Source organism: Manacus candei, unplaced genomic scaffold, assembly GCF_025592945.1.
Source record: "Manacus candei isolate 608988 ecotype Guabito, Panama unplaced genomic scaffold, ASM2559294v1 h1tg000151l, whole genome shotgun sequence".
Classification (NCBI taxonomy): domain Eukaryota; kingdom Metazoa; phylum Chordata; class Aves; order Passeriformes; family Pipridae; genus Manacus; species Manacus candei.
The window spans coordinates 788,608-802,317 of record NW_026138199.1 but is presented as its reverse complement, the minus strand read 5'-3'; the positions used below and the strand labels follow the sequence as shown (position 1 = coordinate 802,317).

The following is a 13,710-nucleotide window of genomic DNA, read 5'->3' as shown; positions in this document are numbered from 1 at the left end:
CATGACAGGCACCAGCACTGACTGTCAGCTGCTCACGATAAAAACCTTGGCTGTGAGCTGCTGCTGAATCCAGGAATGCCTGCCCAGGGCTCCCAGGGAACCTGCACAGGTGGCAGCTCTGGCACATGGTAGAACGTGTGAAGCCTGCAGACAAGGTCCTGACAGTCGTCCGTGCACTTCACTGTTGTTAATTAGCACAACTGAACAACTCATCTAGGCCTGTCCAAATCAATCAAACTGCTCCTTGTTTGTAATCCAGACTAATAGCAGGTGCTGTAATGATGTGCTGCTGCCACTGAGCCCTGACTCCTCTGTGCTCCTGAGAAACTGCATTATCCTGATAGCCCCAGGCTATGATCAGGACACAGAATCATCCAGGGTGGAAGAGACCTCCAAGATCACTGAGTCCAACCTCTGAACATGCTACATCCAATGTGCTACACCAAGACACTGCTTACAGGGACATATGCAATCGTAAACAGCAGTAAAACAGAAACTTTAAACCCCCAAGAGCCAGAAAACAGCCCATCTTAACATGTGGAAGATCTCTTGCCCCTGGCTGCCCCAGCCTGAATTGTTCGGCCTTGGAACAAGAGTCCCTGCAGGCAAAGCCTGCTGCAGTGACTTCCCTTTGTATTGCCCCCCAGCCACCTCTGCAGTCAGACCCACCTGCTTGGCTGCCACCTCCTCGTCGCGCCCGTCCCCGATCACCACGTAAGTGACCTTCTTCCCAAACCGCGACACGATCCTCTCGAAGCAGCTCTCTTTACCTGCCAACACAACCCACTGTTGAGGAGCCTTAAGCAGAGAGAAATGGGAGTCTGAACAGGTCTTTTCCTTCCAGAAACACATTCTTGTCTTACTGGGAGGGGATAACACCCAGTTTAGCTCCTGAGCCAGAAGCCATGACCAGCTGGACCACAGCATGAAATGGCACTTCCCATGTAAAACTCCCTGCTAATCCCCAGCACACGCTGCAGTGCCAGAGACTTGGCACAACCCCTTACCTATTTTTGTAGCACTATAAATATTTTCAATGGGAAACACTTCGCCCAATCCATACAGGAGAACTTTGGCAAGAGCTGGCATCAGTTGGGTGGTTGTGATCAGGATGTTCTCACAGTTTTTTCTAAAAGAAGAAAAACACTTGTTACTGCACATCTGTAGCCACTGGTGCCACGGCTGCTCCAGGCAGCCTGCTCGGCTTTCCCAAGTGCCACATGCTTTGCCGTCCTGCTCTCAGGAGGCTTTTTAGGCCAAGGTTTCGTGATTTTTGCTTGTTTACTTCTGGAAGAATTCTCTGGTAGAAAAGTGATTTGGTGAGCATGGGGACCTTCCTAACTACAGGTGTTGCAGCAAAGAAATCCTAAAGGGTGCTCAGGGATGGAGTTCTTGCAGTCAGACACTTTGCCTCTCAGCAGCAGTGCTGCACGTGAACCCAAGGGCTGCGAAAGCCACGCACGCACTTCAAGGTTCCATACCTGGACTGGATAAGCAGCAGGGACTTTAATGCAGTTTCTAGCCAGGAATCTGTTAGCACTTCTATATCAGTCCTCAGTCGCTGGAGAGCTTCCCTCTTCTGTGGGCTAAGCAGGCCTGGAAGGTAAGGAACATGTGTTTGCCCAGCTGAGCTGGCAAGTCTGACAAGGAGAGAGCTGTCCCCCAATGCACCAGCTGCCTGCTCTGCAATAAATAACACAGAACTGAAGGCCTCTGGAAGCTGGACTGTCTGTCTTGAAGCAGCAAGAGAAACCAGCTTCCAGTGACATGGATGAGCCCAGACATCCATCCAGGAGTCTGACTGTGGGGAACTGGGCAGATGCTTTTCTCCGATTGTTTCAAAGACTTCTCAGGATACAGGCAATCAAATGCACTTCTCTCATACAAAGCACTCACAGCAGCAGGGGTCCAAGGCCATAGAGCAGGGGAAAGAACTCCTCCAGTCACCCCCTCTGACATCATTCTTCCCAAGGACCCTTTCCACTTTAACCCCTTTTATGTATCTTTTTTAAACTGCCCTCCTTTTTTTTTTATTCCCGTGTTTGTAATCTCTTTTCGATATACTTTTCTCCAAGCCTCCAGTTTTGAATTAAAAGCAGCCAGAAATGGAGTCCATACAGTCAAACTTGCTGCTATCAGTAAACACAACAAGAAAGGAGCACATGGAGCTTGCACCTCCCTTCCAGCCGTGACGTTCGAGCTCCCTCATTCCAGTCCTGTAGTGCACCAGTCCCCTGCACTGAGGCCATGGAAGGACCCACAGCAGGCTGCACCCACAGCTGCTTTACCATGGGGCTTTACACAGGTCCTGAAAAACTCTGCATCCAGGTTTCCCACATGCATGGTCTGATCCCTGCCAGAAATCAGGTAGCCCCAGCACACTGAACTGCAGACTTACACTGACGGGGCTGAAAGCTGTAGTTTTGAACACCTGTTTTTTTAGAACATTTGTCCAAGAAAATGATCTATCAAGTGTTTTTTTTGTGTAGGCAAAGGGTACCCAAATCCACAACCCACCGGGCCGAGTCACCCTGCAGGGTGAGCCGCTCCAGCAACATCCCTTTTCCAGGGACAGCAATGCCAAGATTCAGACTAAACAGAAAACTCCTCTCCATTTGCTCACTGTGGTTTGCATCATTATGACTGCTTTGGAGCTGGAAAGGAAGCAAAACTGAAAGGTTTTAAGTGATATTGTGAAAAGATAGAGATGTCATGTCAGACCGTGGACCCAGCAGCCCAGGGGTGACCACTGTGTTTCCTGACAATGACATGACAAAAAGCAGACTTTGTGAAGACATGAATGACACCTCCTGAGAGGAAGGGCAAGTGAGTCATTCAGACCTGTCCTGAGCAGAATGCCAGGCAACCTTTCATACTAAATTAGTAAAGGGACACTATATGCACTACAACTTTGTTAGCTCCAGGACTGACTGACCATCCCTATCTCCATGATAACTCACAGCCTGCACTAGCATGCTGTTCAGTTTTGGAAGATGTACTCTCTTGGATCCCATGGAAATTTGATCCCAGTTAGCACTGGGAGAATGGTTTACTTCTCATGTCCACACATTCAGAAAAGCCAAAACTCTGAGGAAGGACAGAGTCTGGCCCTACAAGCTCTGTTCAGACCTCGGTGCAGGTGACACTCACCTCCAACATCAGCCTTGTATTTGTTGTAGATCTCGCGTACCCTGCGGTAGCGGAAGGCCAGTTTCCTCATCCAGTCCACTCCCTGCACACCAACCGAGGAGCTGTGGTTTGTGTTGCTTCCTGAGCCACTGAACCCATCCGTGGAGAAGTTGTAGTTGCTGTTGCAGGAAAGTAGATGTGTTAGCTGGGCCACAACAGCAGAACTCCTGCAGCTGTTTGCAACAGCGCTGACAGCAGCCAAAAAAAACCTGGGAGAGGAACTGCACGGGCACCAGGGCACCTGGAGAACAGAGCCCAGCTCCTACAGGAACACACTGATATCCAACTGCAGCTGCTGCTGGCTCTGAACTGCTACACTCATACAATTCCCTTCACATTTTCCACTACAAAACTCTCCTTTGCCCTTTGGCTGCTCACTCCTCTGCGATATGGAGCATCCTTCCTACTGGCCTCTTTCTCATCCTGCAATGATAAACTCCAGCACAGTATCCTCTAAACACAACATCTGTGCCTTTCCATCACAGTTGCAGCTCCACGAGCAGATGAGCTGCTTCACCAGCTTATGACTGCAGGAAACAAGTCCTGCTTCACCACTCTCCCTGTATTTCTTACTCCCTGACAGGCATTTCTCAGATGATCATGGACTCACAGAATGGTTTAGGTTGGACAAGACCTTCAAGATTATCTCATTCTAAACCCCTGCCATAGGCAGGGACACCTTTCACTAGAGCAGGTTACTCAGAGATCCATCCAACCTTGTCATCATGAGATCTGGAGTGCAGGTTCTCCATTCCTCATATGTCATTGAACACAGAGGCAGCATTCAACTGTGGACAATATAATTCACAATCTAATTTCAAAACTCTTAATGCTTTGTAGGTCTTCAAAGAAACAGCCCCCAGCAAACAAACACCGTTTGCCAGGTTTCGTTCTCTGCACAAAGCTGACCTCCCTCCCTTAATTCCATCTGGGTGTCAAGTCCCCACAACACCCGATTACATCAGCAATACATTTCCTGCATTTGTCAGTACAACACCTTAGATCTTGGCCATTGTCATCAGATGCCACATCTTCTATGTGTACCTGGTCACACTCCTATTAAAGGAAAAAACAAAAATAGAGTCACACTGTGGTAATTCAGAAACATACTAAAATTTGTGGATTAAAAAAACCTGTGATATAAACCAATCCCTTCACACTTCCCAACAGCAACAAGCCATTCCACACCACCTCCACAAAACCCACAGAACTTCCACTAGCTCCATCTGCCAGTATTGGCTTTCACTGCCCAGCTCTTACAGGTCCTTGCCCACACTAGGACCCAGAAAGAGCTGAAAAAAGCATGTTTATATGACATTTTGACCTGTCTGCAAAAAGAGAACTTTGACACTCCCTGAACAGGTTGGACTCAAAGTTCACTTGTCATTTGAAACCCTTGTGTCACTTCAGAAAAACAAAACAAAACAAAAATATCCCAAAATTGCATTATCTGGTCAAGCATTGCTATTCCATTTTCTCAACACCAGGTCAGCAGAGTCACAGCAGGAACCCTGAAGGAACAGCAGTGTAGTGGCACTGCCATGACTCTGGTGCTTAATGCAGCTGATTTAACCCACTAACCCACTGATTTAACCCACCAACCAACACCTACTGCAGCACATGTCGTGGCTGAGACTCAGCTAACATGTCAACAATTCCCTTTCCAGCACAAGTGTTTTCCTTAGGGGTTTTTGTTGTTTTTTCCCTTGAGGCAGGGAGGTAACTCATGACCACCTTGTCAAAGTTTACTGCTGCCAGTAGTCACAGCCACAATGGAAATGTCATTTAAGTCTCTGTTTGCAAAAATCATCTTGTTTTCCCATGATGTGCATCAGTGATGCACCTACAGCTAACTGTTCCATGTTCATATTCAGCTTTCCTAAGCAGGGTGGCAATGGGAGGGCAGCAGGGGCTTGCAGGAAAGAAAAAGGGAGGGTGCTGTGGACCTTCCATGTGTACAGCACACTTGTCTATGGCAGCACGTCCTTCAAAGCTGTTACACAGCCCATGTCACCTCTTGTATTCTGTCCTTGGCTTAGTCACAGCCTCTGAGAACTGACATCCTCAAGGTCATTTTGTCCTCACATCTCTGGTCTCCATTTCAAAACAGGATCAGTGGAAGCAAAGTACTCACCAGTCCAGAATGCAAGTACAAGACAGAGCAGACATAATTGCCTTTATCTGCGTGGGTTCAAGCAGAAACCCAGCAGAACCTGAGAGAGCTCCTGACACTAGAAGGCTGCAGAATGTGTGTCTTAGGTAAGACTGCATCTCTGATTTGGTTGTGCTTACAACCACTTCAGCTTTGTCAGACTGTCATGTTTCAACAATAACAGGCTCTGAAGTACAAGAGCCCTCACAAACAGTGTCATTCAAACATGGTAACACAGAGTTCTGCCTTTGCCATGAGTACCTCCAAGTCATTGAAAAACAAGTGAGTATCAGCGACTTCAAAAATCATCTCCTCCATGGACAGACCTGAGCCAATCACTAGAGTTGGATCCTGGCAAAACACAAAGAGAAGAAGTAAATCCACTGTGGGTACAGGCAGAAGGGAATTGTCATAAATCTCTCTTCGGTTAAACTGCACTGTTTCCACTCTATATCAAACCTGATGTAATTCCAGCTACGATCAATGGTGTGAACTACAATTTCCCTAATATTTAAACAACTCAATTGAAAAAAAAGAAAAATCCACATTCTGGTGGATTGACCCAAATGTCAGTCTGGTTCATTGACTCAAAATGTAACAAAACACTTCAGTGCTGCACAGGAGGAATTGATGCATTTTCGCAGTCAGCACGAACAAAACATTAAAAAATCTACAATATATTTTGAAGGAGAAAACCCCCTTTCCTTTCCCTATGTGCCAGGATCTCAGTAATTCCCAGTGAGGATACAGTTTGACATTTTAGGACTTGCATTGTCAGAAGGGAAGTGTTGGTGATGTCCATCTCCTAGCTCTGTATAAAGCCAAATTTAACATTCTTTCTCTGCCCCAAACTGCCAACAAGTTAAAAGTATCACCTTATAAATTTAAAACTAAATGTATTTTTCTGTTCCTTTTCCAAGATTAACATTTAATTCTGCAAGACAGAAATGTTTGGGGTTTTTCCCATGGAAAAGACAGTATTACCTTGCCATATTTTTGAGCATAAGACCCTGTGAGAAGTGAATGGAAGATGATGATGGTCTCATCCAAGTCCCAGAGAAACACCCGCTGCAGAGAGAACAAAAGAAGGTCAGAGCTGAGATATTCCAGGTACTGAACTACAATAAAGGAGCCAGTTTTAGAGTTAATTTTGTGCTTAGCTGCAGTATGCTTTTAACAAGTATGAACACCACTTCTCCTCTTACAGGCTGAACACATTCAACTCTGCAATTTTTTGCAGTGGAGTTTATATACTGCCACAGGAGTACATACTCAGACTAAAGCTCTCTTGGTCAAACTATGTCAAAAGCTTCTCTTGCTTTTATAGTTACAAAAGCAAAAGCTTAGAGTGCTAATGAACTTTAGAGCCCTGCTGAAGTAGAAGTGATCTGAAGAGCAGCGGGTTCATGACCTTGATGTTTGCCAGACAAATCTTTGTTATACATAAAGTGATGGGCTGCTCTGAGGAATGGCAGTGTCAGTACAGAGAGACTTTGATAAACTGGAGAACTGGGCCAACATGTGGGGTGGAATAACCTGGTCCAGGCTGAAGGAGCTGGAGGGCAGAGTGGACACAAGTATGAGCCAGCAGCACTCTCTCCCTATGGATGAGATGACCTATGTGCTGGAGTGTGCCACGTGTGCCAGGCTAAGAGACAGAAGGTGCTGTCTCACCCTACTTGGCACTGGGAAGGTCACCCAGATTGCATCCCCAGTTCCAGGGGTCTGTGAGGAAAAAGGAGAGCTGCCAGCAAAAGGCTGTCAAGATGGTCAGCAGCCCAGAGGAGAGGCTGAGGGAGCTGGGAGGGATTAGCTCGGCAAAGAGGAGACTAAGGGAGATCTAACAGCAGACCACAACTATTTGAGAGGGAACTGCAAAGATGATGGACACAAATACTTCTCAGTAGTGGCAGATGGAAAACTGCCATGGAAAAAGAAGGGGAAATTTGTAGGTTGGGAGATTCCACTTGGAGACAGAAAACCTCCTTCCCCCGGTTGGCACAGTACTCTTGGGAAAGATCACTTGGTACAGGATCTCACTGTCTAGGTACAGGATGCCAGCCTTAGAGGTTCTCATGACTCAGGCAGACAAAGCCATGGCTCCAGTGCTGGGGACAGCCCTGCTCTGAGCATGTGGCTAGACTGGAGACACCCAGATGTCTCCTCATTGACACCACTAAGATTCCAAGACCCATTTAAGTGATGCTTGTCAAGCACAAAAGGAGAACTCATTTGTGCCAGTTCTCAGAAAACATGGGTCATGGGAACTTCCCAAATTATCTCTCAGTACAGGAAAGACATGGACCTGTTGATGTGGGTCCAGAGGAGACAACAAAAATGATCAGAGGGACAGAACATCTTTCCTGTGAGGAAAGACTGAGACAGTTCAGCCTCAAGAAGGCTCTGGGGGGAGACCCTATTGTGACCTTTCAACACTTACAGGAGGTTTATAAGAAAGATCATATCATCCTAGAATGGTTTGGGTTGGAAGGGGACTTTGAAGATCATCTCACTCTGAACCCCCTGCCATGGGCAGGGACAGGTATCCCAGGTATCCCAGGTTGCTCCAAGCCCCATCCAGCCTGGCCTTGGACACTTCCAGGGATGGGGCAGCCACAGCTTCTCTGGGCAACCTGTGCCAGGGCCTCCCCACCCTCACAATAAAGAATTTTTTTCTTAATATCTAATCTAAACCTACTCTCTTGCAGTTTGAACCCAGGGGGACAGACCTTTTAGTAGGGCCTTAGTAGTGATAGAACAAGAGGAAATGGTTTTAAATGCAAAGAAAGTAAATTTAGACTAGATGTAAGGAAGACATTTTTTACAATCAAAGTGGTGAGGCCCTGGCACAGGTTGCCCACAGAAGCTGTGGTTGCCCCATCCCTGGAAGTGTTCAGGGCCAGGTTGGATGGGGCTTGGAGCAACCTGGGATAGCTGAAGATGCCCCTGCTCATGGCAGGGGGGTTGGACTAGATGACCCTTAAAGGCCCTTCCAACCCAAAGCATTCTATAATCCCCATTCATTTCCACAGAGACAGAATGAAAAAAAAGAGAGGAGAACTTTTACCACCACACTATTCTGCAATGCGACCTGTAGAAAACAAGATTACTATTTACCTCCAGTTCACTGTCCTGTGAAGAGGAGGTATCTGCTTTCCTCTTCCCTCTGTTCTTCCCAGGGATGTTTTTTCTTGCCTGCTCATCTAACTCTTTACTTGCTGTTGCTCTTGATAATGAAGGACTTGTGGATGCATCTCCTAGAAGAAAGAAATCACACAGCTCTCACCCCCCCATGTCTCAAAACAAACACCAATATAGCACTGGCCACAAACTCCCTTTGCAAAAGGTAAGATGTTACCTTGCTATATGGATACAGTAGTAGTTGAACCTTACTAGAACATAAAACATGATTTCTTGGTCCCATTGTTTCAAAACAGCTCTGTCTCCTCAGTGCAGTCCCCCAGGACTGAGCGACTGCAAAAGCTCCTGCCTGCAGAGCAAAGCCAGGGCAGAGCACCCTCCATCCTAAGGCCTGGAACCCTGCCATCAGTTCACTACCCTGGAACTGCTTTATTTCAACTGTTTCATTTAATAGACAATTAAACATAAAAGAGTAACAGGGATGATGTTAGTCCTGGAGACACAGCCTTGGCCAAGCAGCACGGCCATGGCTGACGGGAATACAGAGGCTGTTCTGCTACTGGTAAGAACATCCTTCCCAGGGAAAGAATACACCACCTCCAGAAAAACTGCTGCTTTGACGTGCAGGGTATTAGGACCATGACAGTCTATGAATCCTTTATTACCAGCTCAGGCAGAAGAGTTAACATCCCAGACGCCTGCCTAACTAGGTCCAAAACAGGACCAGACCTGTAGCAGGATGGCAGAGGGCAAGGGGGCTTGGAATAGCTTGAATTCAGTCTGGGGCTTGAAGAGAAGACATTGCAGTTCCTAGGAAAATTAATGCAAAATGGTGAACTTGGAGAATTCCTGAGCTAAGAACATGGCACTGAAAACATCAACAACTGGGCCGTTCCTTGCCCACTGCCTTGAAATGAGAGGTGAGTTCCTAAGGTTTGGTTTCCAGCAGCAAATGAGAACTAATTCTCATGGGTAAATCTGCTGTTGTTCACCTCAACTAGAGGGTAACTGTTTCCTGAAAGAGGGCAAGTGCTTGGAACCCCACACTTCTTGATGTACAAGATCATAGCATGGTGTTTGTCACTCCTGTCAATAGCATCCCATCAGGTAAACGTGAGAGAGGTTTGGAACTTCACTGAGTTCCAGACTATAGATTTGTATGCTTGTCTCACTGGCAGCCACCCATTCCTGCTTGCAGGGTGCATGACTGAGCTGGAGGACTTGGCAGAGCTCAGGTGCTCCTGGTGGACTCGGGGAAGATGGAGGAGGCAAAGTGCTGCAAAGGCAATCGCTCAGCACCTCCGGCAGCAGGCTGACACCACCCCCTCTCCAAGCAAGAGCCACCTACAGCCAAACTACACACATCCTCCTCTTCCTCTACTTCAGTTTTTATTGCTGAACATGACACTATATAGTATGGAAAATCTCTTTAGTCAACTCAGGTCAGCTGTCCCAGCTGTGACCCCTTCCAGGTTCTCATGCACCCCAAGTCTGCTTGTTGGGGAGTGTGGAGGGGAGAAAGCCCTGACCATGTAAAAGCACCGTTCAGCAGGAGCCAAAATACTCTGTGTTATCAGCACTGCTTTAGACAGGAATCCAAAACACAGCACCAGCACAGCTGCTGGGAACAAAGTTACCTCCAGCCCGGTCAGACTCAGGGCACCAACAAAAATGAATGGAATCCGGATTTTTTTCTCCAGCCTTCCAATCTGCAACAGGCAGATTTCAATTTAAAACTGCTCAACAGCACTGGAACAATCTCATAACTCCTTGCACAAGACGCTGGAAGAAGCACTAAGTCTTTGCTTTCATCCTTGGTTAACTTAGGAAACTATTCTTCAAGAAGAAATTTTAGCCAACACCCCTGAGGCTGGGACAAAACCCAACATTGGTGAGAATGGCCAAAGGTGTGACTTCTCTAGAACAAGCAATCAAACCTTCTCAACACACTTCCTACTTCCCTAAAATCAGCTAAAATCTTCTCTACTGGACAAGTGCCCATGTCTGACTGCTGTGCAGATGCAGATGTGCTCACAGCAAAGCACAGCAGAACAGCTCTCAGTTCAACCAGGGTTTGCAACGATGAGGCAGAGGAAAGGAAGGGATGTACTGCTGGGCATGTCAGAGACCAGCACAGTGAGAGGGGATGGCTGAACCACAGCTCCTGAAAATGCAGGAGCAGTCCTGGAGGACTCCCACAACTGGGCCTGGCTGCTGTGTCAGGTCATCCGAACACGTGGCTGTGGGAGGGAAAGATGCAGCAGGAGCTACTGAGACTGAACTGCCCCGTAGCCCAAGTGAAGGCCCAGTCCCCAGGGAGCTGCTGCTGGCAACTCTTCAAGTCACCCCTAGCACTCCTCTCCCTGGGAAATGCAGAGCACATGGTGGGTATCTCAAAATCTGATACATAAGTTTGGCTGGCCCACCATAACTCTGCACACCAGGGAGACCAGAGACAAGGCAGGCAAGTGTCCCGTCCGAGCCAGCATGAAAAGATGGCACAAGTACCTCTCAAAGAGGAGTTTTGCCCACGCCTGCCCCCTGCACTGTTGGCACAGGTGCTCTGCAGCCCCTGTTGCAGCCTCACCCGAGGGGGGTCTCTGCGCCGCCCGCGCAGGCGCCGCCGTCGCCTTCTCAGCTGGGTACGTGGTGGTGGCCAACGCCAGGCTGTCCGTGCTGCTGTCTGCTGGTGGCACCACTCCGAAGCCTGAGCTCGGGTAACACGTCTGGTACTGACTCTGGCCAAGGATCGTGTATGTAGGATATTCCTGTTGAAGGAAAGTGTTAGTGGTGGTAGGATACCTCTATCAGAAAACACTCTAATCAGGATGGCTTTTGTGCTAGAACATCCTGTCAAAGGAAAATCCACAGTCTAACTTTATCCTGTTTCTTTCCGCATATGTAAGACATTTCCCAAAAAGGACTGGGAACTCTGACTGCCCAATGACCCCCATACAAGCAGGTTTTGCATAGGAGGCCAGTGATCCCAGAGCCACTCCTCTGCCTCCAGAGTCTGCAAAAGTGAATTCATAATGAATGATCTGACAGTAGTAGGGGAGTTAAGTGGATGCCAAGGTACCAGTGCACTCTGTGCTCTGGAATGTGTGGTTTTGTCTTGCATTTTACTTCCTGATATCAGATGTACTGACAGTGACAGAAAGAGACTTAGGCCCTGGCTGAGGGCACAACCCCAGCCACGAGAGCTACAGGATAAACAGCCATTACTCATGTCCTGACTTCATCAAGTAATTATTCTGCATGCTGTGATAAAAGGTGTCCATTTATGAAAGTATTTATTCATTTAGGAGATCACTGAGCACATGGAGCTGTGCTTGAGGATTTTAACTTCTGATACGGATAATAAAAAAAGCAGTGACCCCAAATGTCATGTCACACTGTTCTGGCACATTGTGCTCTCCTGATTGCCTCAAAGAACAACCTGGGTTTGTGAACCAGATACCTTGGTTTGAACAAAAATCTTTTTTTCCTCCTACAGTTCCAAGCAAGTTTATGCTAATGAAAGAACTTTAAAAAGCAACAGCATAAGCACAGAAGTGTTTTTGTGCATCCACTGCATTTTCCACACTTCCTGTATTCTCTTTCTGCAAAGCTGGACACTGAAGGGCTTCTTTGTATATCCAAGCACTCAGAATGGCAGTTAACCACTGACAGGGCTGTATTATCACCCACAGAGGTGACGGGCACGGGAAAGTGCTCTGTGCTAGCTTGCAGGGCTGTTTGACTTTATTCTACTCTAACACCACCAGAATATACCTTCTACTTTACTGGGTTGGGGGTTTGTGTACAACCTAATTTCCTATTCTTGCTGAGGGAGAACAAAGACATCCAAAAACCATCCACCCCTAATCCTCCCTGTAGGTTAAATCCTCAAAAGAGTTCTATTGTTTCTTCCAACACTGTCTCTCTCGCAGAAATCTCAGCTGAAGACTCACCTCACAATCTGCAGATGAGGCAAGAGCTTTGAAAGGATGAAGAGAGTTTGTTGCAAAGGTCAAAGGGAGAAGCATCAGTACCACTGTGCTCCATTTGAAGCGATGCAAATACTTGGTGTTCCCATGTTAATTTTGAGTAATGTGTTAAACAAAGGTGAAAGAGATGCTGCACATAAATTTACTAAGGAAGATTTACCTGTGAGATGCTGGCTACTGCTGATGTGGAAATATTGACAACAGTTGAGGATGTAGAGACTGGACTGGCATTTGTAGTCGATGCTGTAAAATTAAGAATTACTGCATTAAATGCTTCTAGAAAAGCACAAGAGACGAGAAGTTGTGAAATAAATACTTACTAGGCAAATGTGCAAGCACTTGTGCTTCTAGCAGCACTCTGCTGCTAATAGCCAAAAAAGGGATGGGGTCTATTTTGACACCAGTTACATTTCAACTGGGCTTACAGAGAAGCTGTTTTACTCTTCAAAAAGTCCTTTAAAATGGTTCAGAAGCCTTTTCCCTCTATGGCTGCTAAGCAACTGGTGTAGTATTAAAAAGGTTTCACATTTTTACTATGTTTTGATAAGACAACAATCATATTCTGATGCTCAATCAGTAGCAGTTAAAAATGAATCAGAATAAATCGATAAAAAGGATGTGACCGTGTTTAATCAGTTCTGATAAAAAAAATTCTCTCAGCATTGAATTTGGCATATTTAGTCTAATTAGATTAAAAAATTTAAGGAAACAGTAGGAGTATTTCAAATAGTAGAAAAAGAGTGTTTCCTACTGAAGAAAGTGACCATCTCTCCCCACATCCCTGTGAGACTAGAATGGCTTTTTGGATGTGACTTTCTGAAATAATCTGTCCACAACTCATAGGACAAATTCTTACAGACATGTAGTTGTTAGTATGAACTTGAAAATGTTTAATAGCCTTCATGTCACTGCATTCAGTTCACACAAAATACAAAAGAGGCTGCTAGAGTAGCATTTAAAAACAAGTTATTTAGCAGATTTTGGGGTTTTGCAGCCCCAGGGTCACTCCATTAAACATTCCGCCACACAGGGTTTTGGGACCCTCACGGACAACAACAAATAATGAAATCAGCACAAACAAAACCAGGATGTATAAAACCAGGTGCCACCAAGAATTATTTTCTTTTCTAAGCCACCTTCCTCTGCACACAAATAAAACCAAAAATCACTTTTAGATGCTAATGTAAAAACTTGCAGAAGTCCACGGTATCCCCTACTTTACCATCACTCTGAAAAAAA

The 13,710-nt window shown here is 46.4% G+C and overlaps 1 protein-coding gene across 9 annotated transcripts in view; it reads right to left on the bottom strand.

Moving 5' to 3' along the window:
- The window catches only part of EYA3 (EYA transcriptional coactivator and phosphatase 3), a 56,834-nt gene that overhangs the window by 3,479 nt on the left and 39,645 nt on the right, over positions 1-13,710 (bottom strand). For all 9 annotated transcript variants that reach the window (XM_051772249.1, XM_051772252.1, XM_051772250.1 and 6 more), the window contains 10 exons: positions 12,632-12,714; positions 11,070-11,250; positions 8,459-8,598; positions 6,326-6,409; positions 5,603-5,692; positions 4,187-4,245; positions 3,151-3,308; positions 1,482-1,596; positions 1,008-1,129; positions 670-770 (listed from right to left, as the gene is read on the bottom strand). In XM_051772249.1, coding sequence (XP_051628209.1) covers positions 670-770; positions 1,008-1,129; positions 1,482-1,596; positions 3,151-3,308; positions 4,187-4,245; positions 5,603-5,692; positions 6,326-6,409; positions 8,459-8,598; positions 11,070-11,250; positions 12,632-12,714 — 1,133 coding nt within the window. The remainder of the gene's footprint in view (positions 1-669; positions 771-1,007; positions 1,130-1,481; positions 1,597-3,150; positions 3,309-4,186; positions 4,246-5,602; positions 5,693-6,325; positions 6,410-8,458; positions 8,599-11,069; positions 11,251-12,631; positions 12,715-13,710) is intronic.